This window comes from Poecile atricapillus, chromosome Z, assembly GCF_030490865.1.
Source record: "Poecile atricapillus isolate bPoeAtr1 chromosome Z, bPoeAtr1.hap1, whole genome shotgun sequence".
Lineage (NCBI taxonomy): Eukaryota > Metazoa > Chordata > Aves > Passeriformes > Paridae > Poecile > Poecile atricapillus.
In genome coordinates this window covers 142,091,425-142,105,506 of record NC_081289.1, presented here as the reverse complement: position 1 = coordinate 142,105,506, position 14,082 = coordinate 142,091,425, and the positions used below count along the sequence as shown (strand labels likewise).

Below are 14,082 nucleotides of genomic sequence, written 5' to 3'. Positions count from 1 at the left end.
TTGATGGGTAATTCCTATGACATGCATATTCTTATCTCAAAGAGGAGGAATTTATGTGTAGTATTTGGTACAGTGGTTTATGTCTCTGTTCATCCAGTCTTTTCATTTAAAAATTCCTTGCTGTAAACAGAAACAGCACCCATACAGCCAAAGACTCATGACCATCCTACATTCAGGAGCATTGCTAAATTAAAATGCATTTGTAGCAGATAATCTAAGCACACCAAGAGCTGTGTCTCCTGCTGTTGCTTTGGCACACAGGGAGAACAAGAAGAGGCAGAATTCCAGGTGTGGCTGACTGAGCTTCGATTTCTTCTTCTGGCTTGACACCTCCTCAGTCAAGTAAAATATCTTTTGGCTCACCTATATATGTGAATCTGATAATTTTTAACTGCAATTGGTATTGTACAAGACAGAGAAAAAGAGAGACTTTATTTAGAAGGCATAGAAGCAGAATTAACAAATGGAAGAAAGAAGCATCTGACCTATATTTCAGGAAGTGGAACATGCCTGTAATGCAGATGAAAAGCCCATTACAACTCCCCTTTAAATTGTACACCACTCAAATCTATTTGTCATGAAGCAGTTACCTGCTCATAACAGAAAAAGTACTTTGATATATTTTTTATGAATTCAGCTTCTCTAAGATAACTGGTCATAACACAGCCTTGCATTAATTACTGTATTTCTGTCTCCAGAATTATGTCATATAAAAAAGAAATCTGAAAAAAAGATCATGCATTAATTTTATACACACACACACAAAAAAAAAAGCCAGATAACATAAAGGTTAAGGATTTTTTTCTTTGCTTTTCTAACACTGCAAAGGGAAATTAAAAAATAAAAAAATGAGACGTTAAAAAAAAAAAAAAAGAAAAGAAAAACCCCACAACAAAAAACAACCTTGCAAGAACCCTTCTTGGTTTAATTTAGATAGTCAGTAAAGAAGGAAAGAATTTAAAATTAAAAAGAAATAGGTACCATTCAGAAAACAGTTGGATCTCTATTTGTTTTGTTCTACCCTGCAATATATTAAACAGTCAGTATTCATTGAAGCCATATGATATCATCCTCTGAGAAGGATTTTTTATTTATTTTCATTTTTACTTTCAATCTTTGCAGGAAATAAGATTCTAAAAAAATCATCATTATATGTAGGAAAAAGAAAAAAAGAAATTAACTGTACAGTTCATATATCCATGCATTGTTCAGATTACAAGGATGTGTGAGCTCTGTTTTCTTTTCTTTTTTGTTTTCATTTTGTAAAAAATGTTCACTATTGCAGTCAGTGTTTGAAACACAATTAGCAATATAAGTAAACTCTATCCACAGGTTTTTTCATGTAATAACCTACTCTTCTGCAGAATTTCACCCAAGCCAAAAAGCTGAGATTTTATGATTAACCTAACAGAAAAAGACTAATCCTGAGCTTAATATGAAAAATATAATTATAGTCTGATTTATTGCCTGATGTCTGATTAGCATTCATGTCTCTTTTGTATGTTCTTTTATTGCTTTACTGAAATAGCAGCTGGATTTTGGCCTTAAATACCACTCCTTAGATATGAAGGGTGTAAAGCATAGATACATGTGGTTTAGCAGCCCCCAAATTAGACTTAAAAGGAGCATTATTTCATATTATAAATTACTTATGCGAAAGAAAGTGTAGTGTGCTCAAACACTGAGTAGTGTAAATACACCTGACACCACTTGTAATGAAGGTAATTTTTAAAGTGAGGATTGCAGAGAGTGTGTTTGTTAATGCTCCTGACGAAGATTTTCCCACTTTGTTTCAAATATATTTACATGCAGTTTCAGGGGCATATCTTCGCTTCTCTTCTCTGTCCACATGTGAGCAACTTGCTCCTGCTCTTTACAGCAAGGTCTCAGAACTTCCCTTACCATGACATGAATTGTACCATGCTGCCTGGACCAAAAGGACCAGACACACAGTGGTCCCTTCTGAAACCCTCTGGGAAACATGTAAAAATAATAAAGGATTCCTGCTTAACCTCATAGCTACCAATGAACCAAAAAATATGGGTCCAAGATACACATTTATCCAATTCTTGACCTCTAGGAAGTGGTTTCTTCCCAGGTTAATGCCTCTGCCTTATGATTTGAATAAAATAAAGATGTTTTCTGATGTAATAGACAGAAAAAAGAATTCAACCTCTATTTACGTTACTTTCTGAGATGAAATCCCAGTTTAAAAGTATTAAATGTAGAGCATAATTGAGTGGTACATCTCTTCCTCTTGCCCTTTATGACATAATATGGGAAACACAGATTTCAATTTATGCATCTTGCTTCTGCCTGCTGTCCTGGAAGGAATCCACAGGTAAATGGAAAGGCAGTGCCTCTCAAAGGAGCGACTGGGTTTGAGCATTAAGAAGGTGATGGCTCATGAGTGGGTGCCATGATTTGTTCTCTGGTATGAGGGTGTGTTGGCTCACGACAGTGATTTCTTTGGCAAGTGTGAACTTTAGGACTTCCTCTTAACTGTGTGCCCAAAGAAAAATAGGGGTTAAAACTCCCACCCATTTTCCATCCCCATGCAGGTTGAAAATACCCTTGCTTATCACACCCCAACTGAGGATACCTTTAGGCTTCTCTTTATTATCTGTAGTATCCTGCTTTTTGCACATAGGCAGAGAGAATTTACAAAGGAAACTCGTATGTCCTTCCTGTTTAATCTTTACATTTTTTTGGGCAAAGGCAAATCTTACATGTGAAAAGCATTTGCCTAGAAAACCATTCAGACTCATGTACTTGGTCAAAGCATAACAAAACGTGTTTCCTACCACCAACAGAAGACATCCACATACATCAAGAATGAAAATGGGATTCTAACAGACCTTTGTGATATGTTTCATGGTCAGTAGTTAAGGAAAGCAAAATAAATGAAATTGACAATAAGTCTATGCATTCAGTGTTATGTCTGCAAAGTACAAATACTATAAAGATAGTCTGGCTTCAGCTTTCAACAGCTGAAACTTTACTGATGACAGTGACATTATATCAGGGTACACCTGGAGTAGCTCAGCAGGGTAGATATCTTACATTTACTTACTGAAAGCTGTGGATTACATTCAGAGGCCAGTATGTATTTTTTAGTTATAACTCTGAACTTGTAAATCCTTTCCTTGGAAAAAAAGAAAAAGACAGGATTTATCTAGCTTCATTTTTATCCAAGTAAAATTTAAGTAGGAATTTTTTTCTCCACATTAACTGTTTTAAAACTTCTGTATAAAGAATCTTCATATTGGTCTAAGTGGAAAGGGAAGTAGGACTACTGGCTTTAGAGAATCCAGCTGCAGAGCCAAGAATGCAAGCTAAATTTATGGAATTCATATGTTAATTATGTAAGCAGTAATGTAACACAAAAGACACCCAACTGCATGGAATTACATTAATTATACTTGATAGTATCAATAGAATTCATTTGAAGGAAATAGCATGTTTGATTTTACATATTTTACTGTTTTGCTTTTAATTTTTGGTTAACAAAAAAGAGGAAAAAAGAGAAAGAAATCTACTGCAGGTAGATTGCATTGTCATGCAATAATAAATTGCTTAAACTGCAAGTAGTCCAATTCCTTTTATATGGTCCCTCTTTGCCTCATGGTTTCTTATTCAGCAATCCCTATGAAAAGATCTATTAACCAAAACATATGGTGGTTGGAGTGCTCTGGTTTTCTCAGCAAGGTAATATATCATACAATTAATTAGGCCTCTGGGCCATCTTAATATCAATGGGATTAGGTATTTGTTTAAAGAAAGTCATGTGCCCATTTGCTGAATTGAGGCCGAAAATAAAGGGGAAAATGCTGTATGTGATTATGTCATGAAGGACAGCAATCCTCTGGCTGGACAGGAGGGGTCTGAGTTAAGGCTCTACAGATTTGTATACAAATGCTTTAGGTTTTTTTGTTCTGCTGGTAGAAATCAGATTTTTCCACGCTTTATGAAGTGTTGTATCATGCAATATTACGGCACAAACTGTAGTGTTCCAGGAATTCTAACTACCTGCCATATAATGCCATATTATAACCGCAGTATTATTTCAACAGAGCCTGTTGCTCTGCTAGGCTAAGGGGCTCTCTGCTAGGACTGACTCTCAGGACAGCCACAGGCTCACGATGGTTACAACATTTCTCAGGTACAACAAAAGCACTTGTCTTGTCTTCACGCCTCAGTGCACCTCCAGAGCACAGTGTCAGTCACAAAACCACCCAGGCTGCTCTGCATGACTGTTCAATTAAAGAGCACAGATAATTTCCAGGACTATTTCAAATATAAACATGGGCCAGGATCTACGTGCCTTTTGAACTTGCAAAGAAAATACAAATGTTGAGAGGGGAACGAAATTGAAGTGTGAGGAAAACAGCTTATGCGAATAGTAGTTCGCCTTTTCTTTGTTTTTATTCTTCAAAATTTATTTGACAAAATCATGAGCTAAGGGAAGGGTGCACAAAGCAGAGTTTCTCCTCCTCTGCCTGCATGTATGAGGAGTGTGAGGACACAGATTACTGAACTTGTTTTTAAAAAGTTTATTCTCAGTCTTCATGGAGAGATACAGAAGTTTAAATAATTGCCCTGACATACCTGAGCCAGGACCCCACATAAATGCAGAGAGCCTATCCCATTAATTCACACAATCTCTAAACTGAACCTATTTGCTAGAAAATCTCTCTGTGTTATTGTGGTAAGTAAAAAAACACTCTGTTGCACAGCACCAGCCCGATACCTCTGGATCTTTGTGACCTAAGCAAAACCTGAGGTCTGTGTTTAAAAAAAGGAAAATTTTTCCCTTTTAAAGAAAGAAAATATTAATTTTTGTATTTTGAGGTAGTGTGATAGAAGACTCTTTTGCTAATACTTGATAGTGATGATAGGACTTTAAAAAGGGATTTTTGAAGTAAAGCAAGGTTAGGTCAGATTGGAGAGCTTTTGAAAAGCCTACTCCAAACTACCAAAGCTGTTTCATTCTCCATTCTCTGAGCCACTCATATGCCTAAGCAAACTGCACTGTGTTTTTCAGAGGATGCCTATAAAACTCAAGTCCGAATTGATGATGAACCAGCCTATTTGGACATTCTAGACACTGCTGGACAGGTGAGTAATTTTCCAATGTGAGTCACTCAATCAGAGATAAACTCAAAGATTTTAACCTCAGAGATATGGGTCGCAGTGCTGAAAACAAAGCTCCCTATTCAAACATGAAGGAAGCAGTGCCAGAATAACACAGAGGAATTAACAAAGGGGAAGATTAAAGCAGTGCTGCAGTATAGAACAGTATAACTTCCAAACCTCATCAGCAGAGACAGACAGGCTGAAATGAACAATAGATAAAGAGATGTTTGCTTCTTTTTTTCTTGTATGCAGGAACATCTATCACAATAATGAAATGAATAAATACTGTGTTGATTGTCTTACATCTTTCTCATTCCTCCTTTTCTATATGTATTACAGGAATTTTCTGGTCTACTACTCTAAACTAAATAATTTGTTACATTTCGTCTTCTCCCCACATTATAGCTAAATGCCAAAAGCTTACCCATAAGAAAAAGATGTTAACATCAAAAGTCACACACAGTGTTACATACACAGGTTTTCCAGCTGTGGCTGTCCAATCCCTGGAAGTGTCCAAGGCCAGACTGGATGGAGATGGGAGCACTTAGGATAGTGGAAAGTGTTCCTGTTCATGGCAAGGGGGTTGGAATGAGATGAAATTTAAAGTTCCTTCCAACCCAAACTATCCCCTGATTCTGCCATTTCTGTGACAGCACGTCTGCTGTGTGAACATCAGCCAGGGAATTAAGCTTCATATACAGTCGTGAAGAAGAAGGAATTAAATACAGTAATTTCTTCTCCCTGACTCAGCTAATTTCCTTTCCACCTCAAGATATTTTTACTGTTTAATCAAAATGCTGCCACTTGCTGATCTTTTCCTCAGGTGTGTCTCAGGGTCTGCTTGAAGGCTTTTGTAGTTTCATGAGTTTCTATAGTGTGTGTGCACCTCATGTGGGAGCAAGACAACCAACAAGGAACTTGTTAAATATATTTAAACAGACAAGCATTTGGGAATGCAAAACCCTGGCAACCTTGTTCTCAGCTTCCCAGATGACTGAATGCACTTAAGCTGGGCACTGCAAATGGTGGGGAATGCAGTCTGCTGCCAGAAATTTAAAGGAAGTTCAGCTATTGTCAGTCATTTTCACATATATAAATTCTGTAATTTTTAAAATTTTTGATCATATGAAAAGGCTAGAATTAAACCTCATTCTTAATTTATGGGAGGAGGATATGATTGCCAACGTTATGAATTTTGTCATAACAGACAGTTAAGGAAAGAGGTAAGGAAAGAAATCAGAATAATTCAGTCAGTGAAAGGTGGTGAGAACAATTGTAGAAAAAAGTTGGAATTTTACCTCTAAGTTTTATCACTATTAGGAAGTAAAACATCTACAATATTAGAGGTCCATATGTATGTAGTGATATGTAGTGATCATGTGTTACATATGTGGTACAGATATTTCACAGAATCATAGAATTTTAAAGGTTGAAAAATATCTATAAGATCATTGAGTCCAACCATTAACCCAGCACTTCCAAGCCCACCAATAAACCACATCTCCAAGTGCCAAAGCCACAGGTTTTTTAAATCCCTCAGGGGATGATGGCTCTACCACTTCTCAGACATCCTGGGTCAGGGCTTGATAATCCTTTCAGAAAAGAAATTTTTCCTCATGTCCAATCTAAACCTCCCCTGTTCCCTCATCCATTCCTCCTTGTAGCAAGTAGAGGCCTGTGGCAGGAGCACCACACTCAGCTGATTTATCATCCCAGGCCATTTTACAGCCTGGGCATAGCTATTTTACTTCTGTTGAAATGTTGAAATGCATCAACCAAGTTGATTTGATATGAGCAAATCTCTGTTTTAAATTCCCCTGTTGTTCCAGTGTAGATTGTTATCACTGAAACACGTTCTCAGTGTAACTAGGAAGCTCTTCCCATTTTCCCTCCCCACAATTTTTTAGGAGCTGTCTATTCTAAGTGTCCTGGATTTAGAAGCTTGTCTTTGCAGATGTCTTTGGATTTGTTGCCTCTCTATCTGCACTACACAGCTACAGAATAAATCAAGACCTAATCCAACTCCCATTGAAGTCAACAGCTGAAATAGGCTCTTTCTTCACAGAGGACTTAATGGTGCTTTCACTGAAGCTCACACAAATTCTGCTCTGACTTTGGTGACTCAGGGTAAAAATCCAAAGCACCCCTTTGTGCTGCTGCTGATGTGTGCCTTGATGGTACCTAGCTGTTTTTAATTCCCCTGGCTTTTATGTCAAATTGGAGATGGTGTTGTAGCTTCTAAATCAGGCAGTGGAAAACTCATTTGTCTGGGTGTCCTCGCAGTCATAAATACTTCATCATCAAATTTGAATAATGACTTTAATCACTTCAGGAGATCAAGGAGCTAAAATTGTAATTCATCCTTATTTGGGAAACACAAGAAGTCAATAGAGAAACTGACTGAACTTTTTTGTTGTTGTGCTGGAGGATATGTTTCAACAAATATATTTCTCCTTTCCCTTCTGTACCTATGGACTAATTAAGAATTTCAACACCAACCAAATTAACTACTAATCATTAACACAGATTTTAATTGTCAAATCTAGACTTAAAAATCTACATGTGATTTCATATCTGACACTGCATAAAAATCTTCAATACGTTAACTGGTAGATCTAGTTTGAAGCCCTTAAAATATAGATGGTGCTTCAAAAATACATTCTCAACTTTATAAAGTTAAAAAAAAACAAAACAAACAAGCACAACATTCAAACAATGTGAAAACCAGGAACATTAATATAATTGCTCATCTAGCTACTGATTTATCTCTTATGCATATACATAGACACGATAACATTGAACAGCTGCTCATCTCAGGAATTAAACTGATGTTTCATGGACTATAGATACATATTTTATACACCATTATTTGTCCTGTTGTGCTCTTCCAGAGGTGTTTTCCCACTGAAGGCACAACATGAGGCATTTTCTTAAAGAATGTAAGGGCTGGTGCAAGCAGTTATGCTTCACTGAACTCACTACACCTGCTTTTCACCACCCTCTACACCTGCCAGCTGGGCAGCCTGTGTTTGCTCACCCCAATCAGCTTCAGACAGGATCTGTTTATCTCAGAGAGTTTCAGGAGTAGGTGCTGATGTAGCTCCTGTTAACTGGATTGTCATAAACAGACCTAACCTGAGCTAAATTACTAAAAAATTCCGCAAAAAGCTTTTAAGTGTGGTGTGCTGCAAGGAAATGAACAAAAAATTGATGCTGGTATTCTTTTTCAGTGGCACAACAGAATCTAGAAAAAAATATCAATAATTCCTTTGGTTAACTATCAATGATGCCTTTAGCCCTTTAACTAGAAGTATCAACCCAAAATTTTCTTTTATAATCTACATTTCAATTAAAACAAACAAAACAAAACAAAACAAAAAAAAAAGAGATAAGCAAACGAAGCTAAACACAATAAATGTGAGATGATTGAGATCATATCTATAAAAACAAGGAAGTTTATTTTTTTAGCTATTAAATCCCAAGGCTAGCTACAATATGGCATGTGGAGTATGTAGGACAAACTTCATGGAAATCTGCAAATGCAAATTAGTATTCATAAAGATAGCTTGAACTTCTTTGTTGACCCATGTGGGACATTTTTTGAGTAACTTTCCCCTGAAATTCACCCATGTCCATTGAGTTTGGAAGCAGTGTTGGTAGAGGTAATTCTGGGATTCCCCTTTTTTTAACCAATGCACCATAAAAATAATCTACTTTTGCAAACATTTAATCCAAGTTTACATAAACTCTGATTTCCAGCAAACTTGTAGGTGCAAACGAAAGGACATTCAGCTCTCAAGCGCTTTATTCTGCATTCAGTTCCCTTCACAATTATTCTCAGAGAGTGACAACCCCCAACTGCTCCTACCAAGCACAAAAAGCCTCCACACAGAGTTATAGAAACCTTCTGTTCACTCATTTACGCTTTCTCACCCTCTCTTCTAGCTTAAAAATATGTTGCTACTTCTGGAGCTCAGAAGTATGCTCCTCATGGAGCACACACAGCAGTTATCTCTCCTGCTGTATTTATAAACTGTTGACTGACACAGGAGCTTTTATTCTTGCCACAGCTTTCCCCTGCATGACACATTACCCAGTATCTCTGTGTAGACCTCACGCCGAACACCAAAAGAGCAGCAGAGTTCCCTTCACTGGAAAACAATCTGATCTGATATGTAAAAGAGGCAAAAATTGTTTTCAGATACAAATCAGGCAGGTATGTGGAAAAATGGGTTTCTGTACCCGTCAGCGAGACAGCTCATTCTGAGATTATTGCACCAATTTTTGTCTGCTAAAACGTGAGCTTTTTATGATAAACTTAGTGCACCGGTATATTTCCCAGGTGTGAGTCAGAGACTTGAAAAATTGGCCCTAAAATGTGATGGCATGCCATTTCAGGGAGATTTTCCTTTGTCTGGAGTTGTGTGTGCATGAATTCATTTCCAGGCAGACACTTTTCAAGCTGACAACAACAGTGTGCTCTGTACTGAAATCCATCTCTCAAATTGCTAGCAAATCACAGGACATGTTTATCCTGCCAACCTGCAGGACTATGATTCTTACCCCCTGCTTCAAGCCTTGAAGAGGAACCATATTAGTCCCAAGAGCCCTTCAGATAAACACACTTTCTCAGACTAAACACTATAGTCCGATGATTCACTCAGGCTGTTATCTGAGACCCTTCTGCTTATTATCTAAACATGCTGCTCTAATCCTGAATCAATGGAAGTGAAATCTCAAAGTACACTAGTGCAGCTTATCTCAAGGAAATGTAAAACACCTTTTTGGCAGTAATTATGTCTTAATGGGCCTTTACAATGTGTTCTTATATGGGCAAAATAATTTTATTGCACTTTCTGCTTGGTACTGTAGTGCATAAATGAAATCCATTTTATTTTTAAAGCATAGGGATATTGAAGTAAGTAGCAACTATTAACACAGTGTATTAGGTGAGAAGAGCATCAGTGTTATTTCCTTTGTATGTTGTTCATCAGGCTGCTGAAAACATACTTAGAAAGTCAAATCATAACACTGAAAATTTCCTGGGATCTCAAGACAAGTTGTTCTGTACTTTCTGGGAAGAGCTAAAATCTCTCCCTTGACCTAGTAATTTTATTTGCCAATGGACAGATTGTGGAGAAACACTTACTTGGCATAGATACAGAGTGGAAAAACAGTCGCAGTAAATCACAGATGAAACTGCGGACCTGACACCAATTTCCTTCAGATCATTGGCAAAATATTCCTTGACTTCAGTAGGAAAAGATCTAGGCAGATGCTGATAAAAAGGAGTATATTACCAAAGGAAGAAGAGGCAACTGGCAGCCAAGATTCCCAACTTCCTTTCTCATCCCTGTCCATGAGTGAATCATGATGCAATAAAGGGTGGATCAGTTTGTATTTCTAGGCCTGCATTTATCTTCCTGTCAAACAGGTGCAATAAAATGTTGCAGGGAACAAGCATTTAGGGTGAACATCAGCGTTTATTGAGTCTGACAATAACGATTTCCTGCCCATTGCTACCATTCCTCTTCAGCAGAGGTAGTAGCTCCATACTGCTAGTGGTGGAAAACTTTCCAGTGTTTTCTATTCTCTTTCAACAAAGTCTTCTTCTTTTTTTTTTTTTTTCCCCAAAACCAGATAAATATACAGTGATGCTGCTGAAAGATTTATGTTTTTTTTTTTTCTCTTTTTAATAAAAAATAAGTAAAAGTAGAATATATATTACTTATATTATTACAATTTTCATAAAAATAGCAAAACCTTTTTTTCTTCTTTCTAAGCTTTTCTTTGATGTATTTCCTTGTGGGTTTTTGGTTTTGTTGTTGTTTTTGGGGTGGGTTTTTTAATATTTTATTTAATTTGGTTTTGAGGTGGTTTTGGTTGGTTGGTTGGTTTTGTTCTGGTGTACATTGTACAGAAAACACCTATATGAACAGATTCTATTTGAGTAAACTTCATCCAGGTCCTCCACTAGATTATGAAAATGTAAATCTTCCTTTTCTTCCATCACTGGAAAATATTCTGCACCTTTTCTTTGCACCAGTGAATGGTACTGAAATTATTTGAAGTTCCTGCAAATACTGCACAAACTCTGTGCCCTGATTTTTTATATACATGACTGTAAATTCCATTTACCAGAGGTTTGCTATCAAATGCCACTTGTTACCAGCAGTACACAAACCAGGGATGCCAGTGGGCAGAAAACTGTATTCTACCTCTATCAGTTTTCACAAAGCTCACATCATAATGACATTTCCAGGACTAAAAAAATTGGCTCAAATGCTGAGAAAACAAACACATATTACAGCACCACATGGTGCCCATTTCCCCTGACCAAATGACCAAGAAAAGCTTCTTTTGCAGAGCAAGGCTTTAATACTTCTCAGGAAAACTAGGTTGCCCCTAAAAAATGAGATTTTCAAAATTAACTGCTTTTTATGCCATTCTGAGGCTTTGAATGGTGGTGTCTCCAGACAAAGAGAACAAAAGCAAAAAGTCACATAATGTTATCTGAATCATCCAAACATTTCACTTGCTAAACCAAATGAGAAGGACTGCTGGAAAAGGCTTTCTAAAAATGTAATTTTTATTTCCCACTAGCAGGAGGGGGAAGGGAAAAACCTAAAGACAAGTAATATCTTTCAAGCTGAAGATTCAATAGTTTTGCTCCAGAACCTGGAAGTGAAATTCCCTTCTACCAAGCAAACAAACACACAAAAACTCCCAACAAACAAACAGAAAAATAAACCTCAGCAAATGCTGAACTCCACTGCTTGTAACCTTTATAATCTGAGGAATGTTATTCCAGATAATCCAGATTTTTCAAACAGGGGTTGAGGAGCAAATTAGGAACTCAATAAATGAGTGAAAATATGAAATATTTTCTCAGGTTTTTTTAATATTTTTTCTTAACTAGCTATATTTTTGGATATTTATTTTTCTCACTTCTGTAGAAGAAAGCTTGCACAGCTTGCATAGATTTTTGTGCCTGTTTTTAATTTGTGCCTATTGGATGAGGAAAATACATTTTTTGTCATGAGTGTTCCATATCGTTACCAGAGCCGTGGGATGATGTGAGACAAACCATGCCAGGGAACGATCTTTTCTTAAGAAGACAAAATAAGACAAAAATTCAAAAGCTTATCAGTGGCCACACTGACTGTACCTGTGTCAGAAATCAGTGTGGTATGTGACTAGCACCTTGGACAAAGCTGAAGGATTCAGGCTCCTCTAATTTTTGGACATGCAGATGAGATTTGGCCCCGTGTAGGAGAGTTTTGGCATATCTCAGAAGCTACTCAGTGTCTTTCAGGATGATAAAATCATGGAATACTTTTGATTGGAAGTAACTGCAAAACCACTGCCATGTGCAGGGACATCTTCCACTATCCCAGTTTCCACTATCCCATCCAACCTGGCCTTGGACACTCCCAGGGGTGGAGCAGCCACAGCTTCTCTGGCAACCTTTTCCAGGGACTCCCCACCCTCACAGGGAAGAATTTCTTCCCAATATCCCTGCCAACCCTGCCCTCTGTCAGTTTAAAGCCATTCCTCCTCATCCATGCCCCGTTCCCAAGTCTCTCTCCAGTGCTCTTGTAGCCCCTCCTGGAAAGTGCTCCAAGGTCTCCCTGGATCCTTCACTTTCTCTGTTGGCTCTATTGATCCAACCAAGGTACCTCATGACTTATTTTCTTGGAGCTCTGCCTTTGCCCTCATGTTTTTCAGGTTTCTTTTCCTAATGCATTAAAAATTATTCAGAAATATTTGTGTACATGGAAATGAAAAACATGTTGGGAAAGTCACAGGGACATGACAACTCAGTCCTTTCATGTCACAAGTTCACTTTGTAAGCAATACAAAATCCTTGCAGGATTGTAGCACAGGTATTTTGCATTCATTTTGGTGGTGATTTATATATTCCCCAGGGAACGCAAACCTCAGATAAACACCGAGCTAAATTTCAGTTGCAGAAATGAGTGCACTATTGATTAAATGTTACGAAAGTCTAAAATAGCCACTCTGCAGATTTCTTGCTTCCTCCTTTCTCTCCCTTTCAGGTTCTTAGATTAAATTATATCTCTGCTGATGAGTAGGGCACAGGGGAGGGAGGAGAAAAACCTGTGTGGTGGAATTTTTAAGATCAGCACACTTGTTAGGGAAGTTATCATAAGAGAGCATGTATGCAAGCCAGAATATAATTTGCAGTCATTTATCAGAGCAGTGAGGTGTCTGACTCCACAGCCTCCTGGTTTACTTCTGCAAGGCTGCACAAGGCCTCGCTGGGGAAGGTGGCAAGCCTGTGATGACCACAGAAGCTGACAAGAGCATGTCTGAGCCCCTGCAAAACCCTTGCTTGCAGCTGCAGTCATCACCTCTTCACTAGTGGGTTGTTGTCTTTTATGTTTTTTAATCTCTGCTGTTTACTGAAATGTAATTACCAAGCTATTAATTTTTCCCTTTAACCATTTATGATGCATCTGTGATAAAAGGTGAAAACTGGCTCTTTTCTTTTTTGCATATCAATGAGAATGGGGGAGAAGTATTATGTGGTGCGTGATAAACCAAATACATTTGGGGGTTTTAGAGGTAGTTAACAATGAAGATTGCTTCAGTGCCTGCATTTAGAAGAAAATTGCTAGGGTGTTTATCCCTCAGAGGGAGACCATTAGCATGAATATGAAAGAAAAAAGGCAGTTCTCTGAGTTAAGGAGTGTAACACTGAGGAATTTTTACTGGCATTGTGGAGAATTGATATAGTGATTTCATCCATATTTAGGGGTGAATAAAAAGTAGGTATCATCTCCCAGGTGATGGACTGCATATTTTCATTACTGCACATGACAAACCATCTTGGGAAGAGCAGGATTAATAAAGTTAACAAAGGCAGAGTTGCAGAAAACAGGCAAATATATTATCATGCGGAGGCAGGAGGGCAATTAGACC

At 37.6% G+C, this 14,082-nt stretch overlaps 1 protein-coding gene across 1 annotated transcript in view; it reads left to right on the top strand.

The window, feature by feature from the left end:
* Window positions 1-14,082, top strand: part of RIT2 (Ras like without CAAX 2) — a 183,243-nt gene that overhangs the window by 64,960 nt on the left and 104,201 nt on the right. Inside the window, exon 3 of the mRNA XM_058828076.1 lies at window positions 5,045-5,118. Coding sequence (XP_058684059.1) covers window positions 5,045-5,118 — 74 coding nt within the window. The remainder of the gene's footprint in view (window positions 1-5,044; window positions 5,119-14,082) is intronic.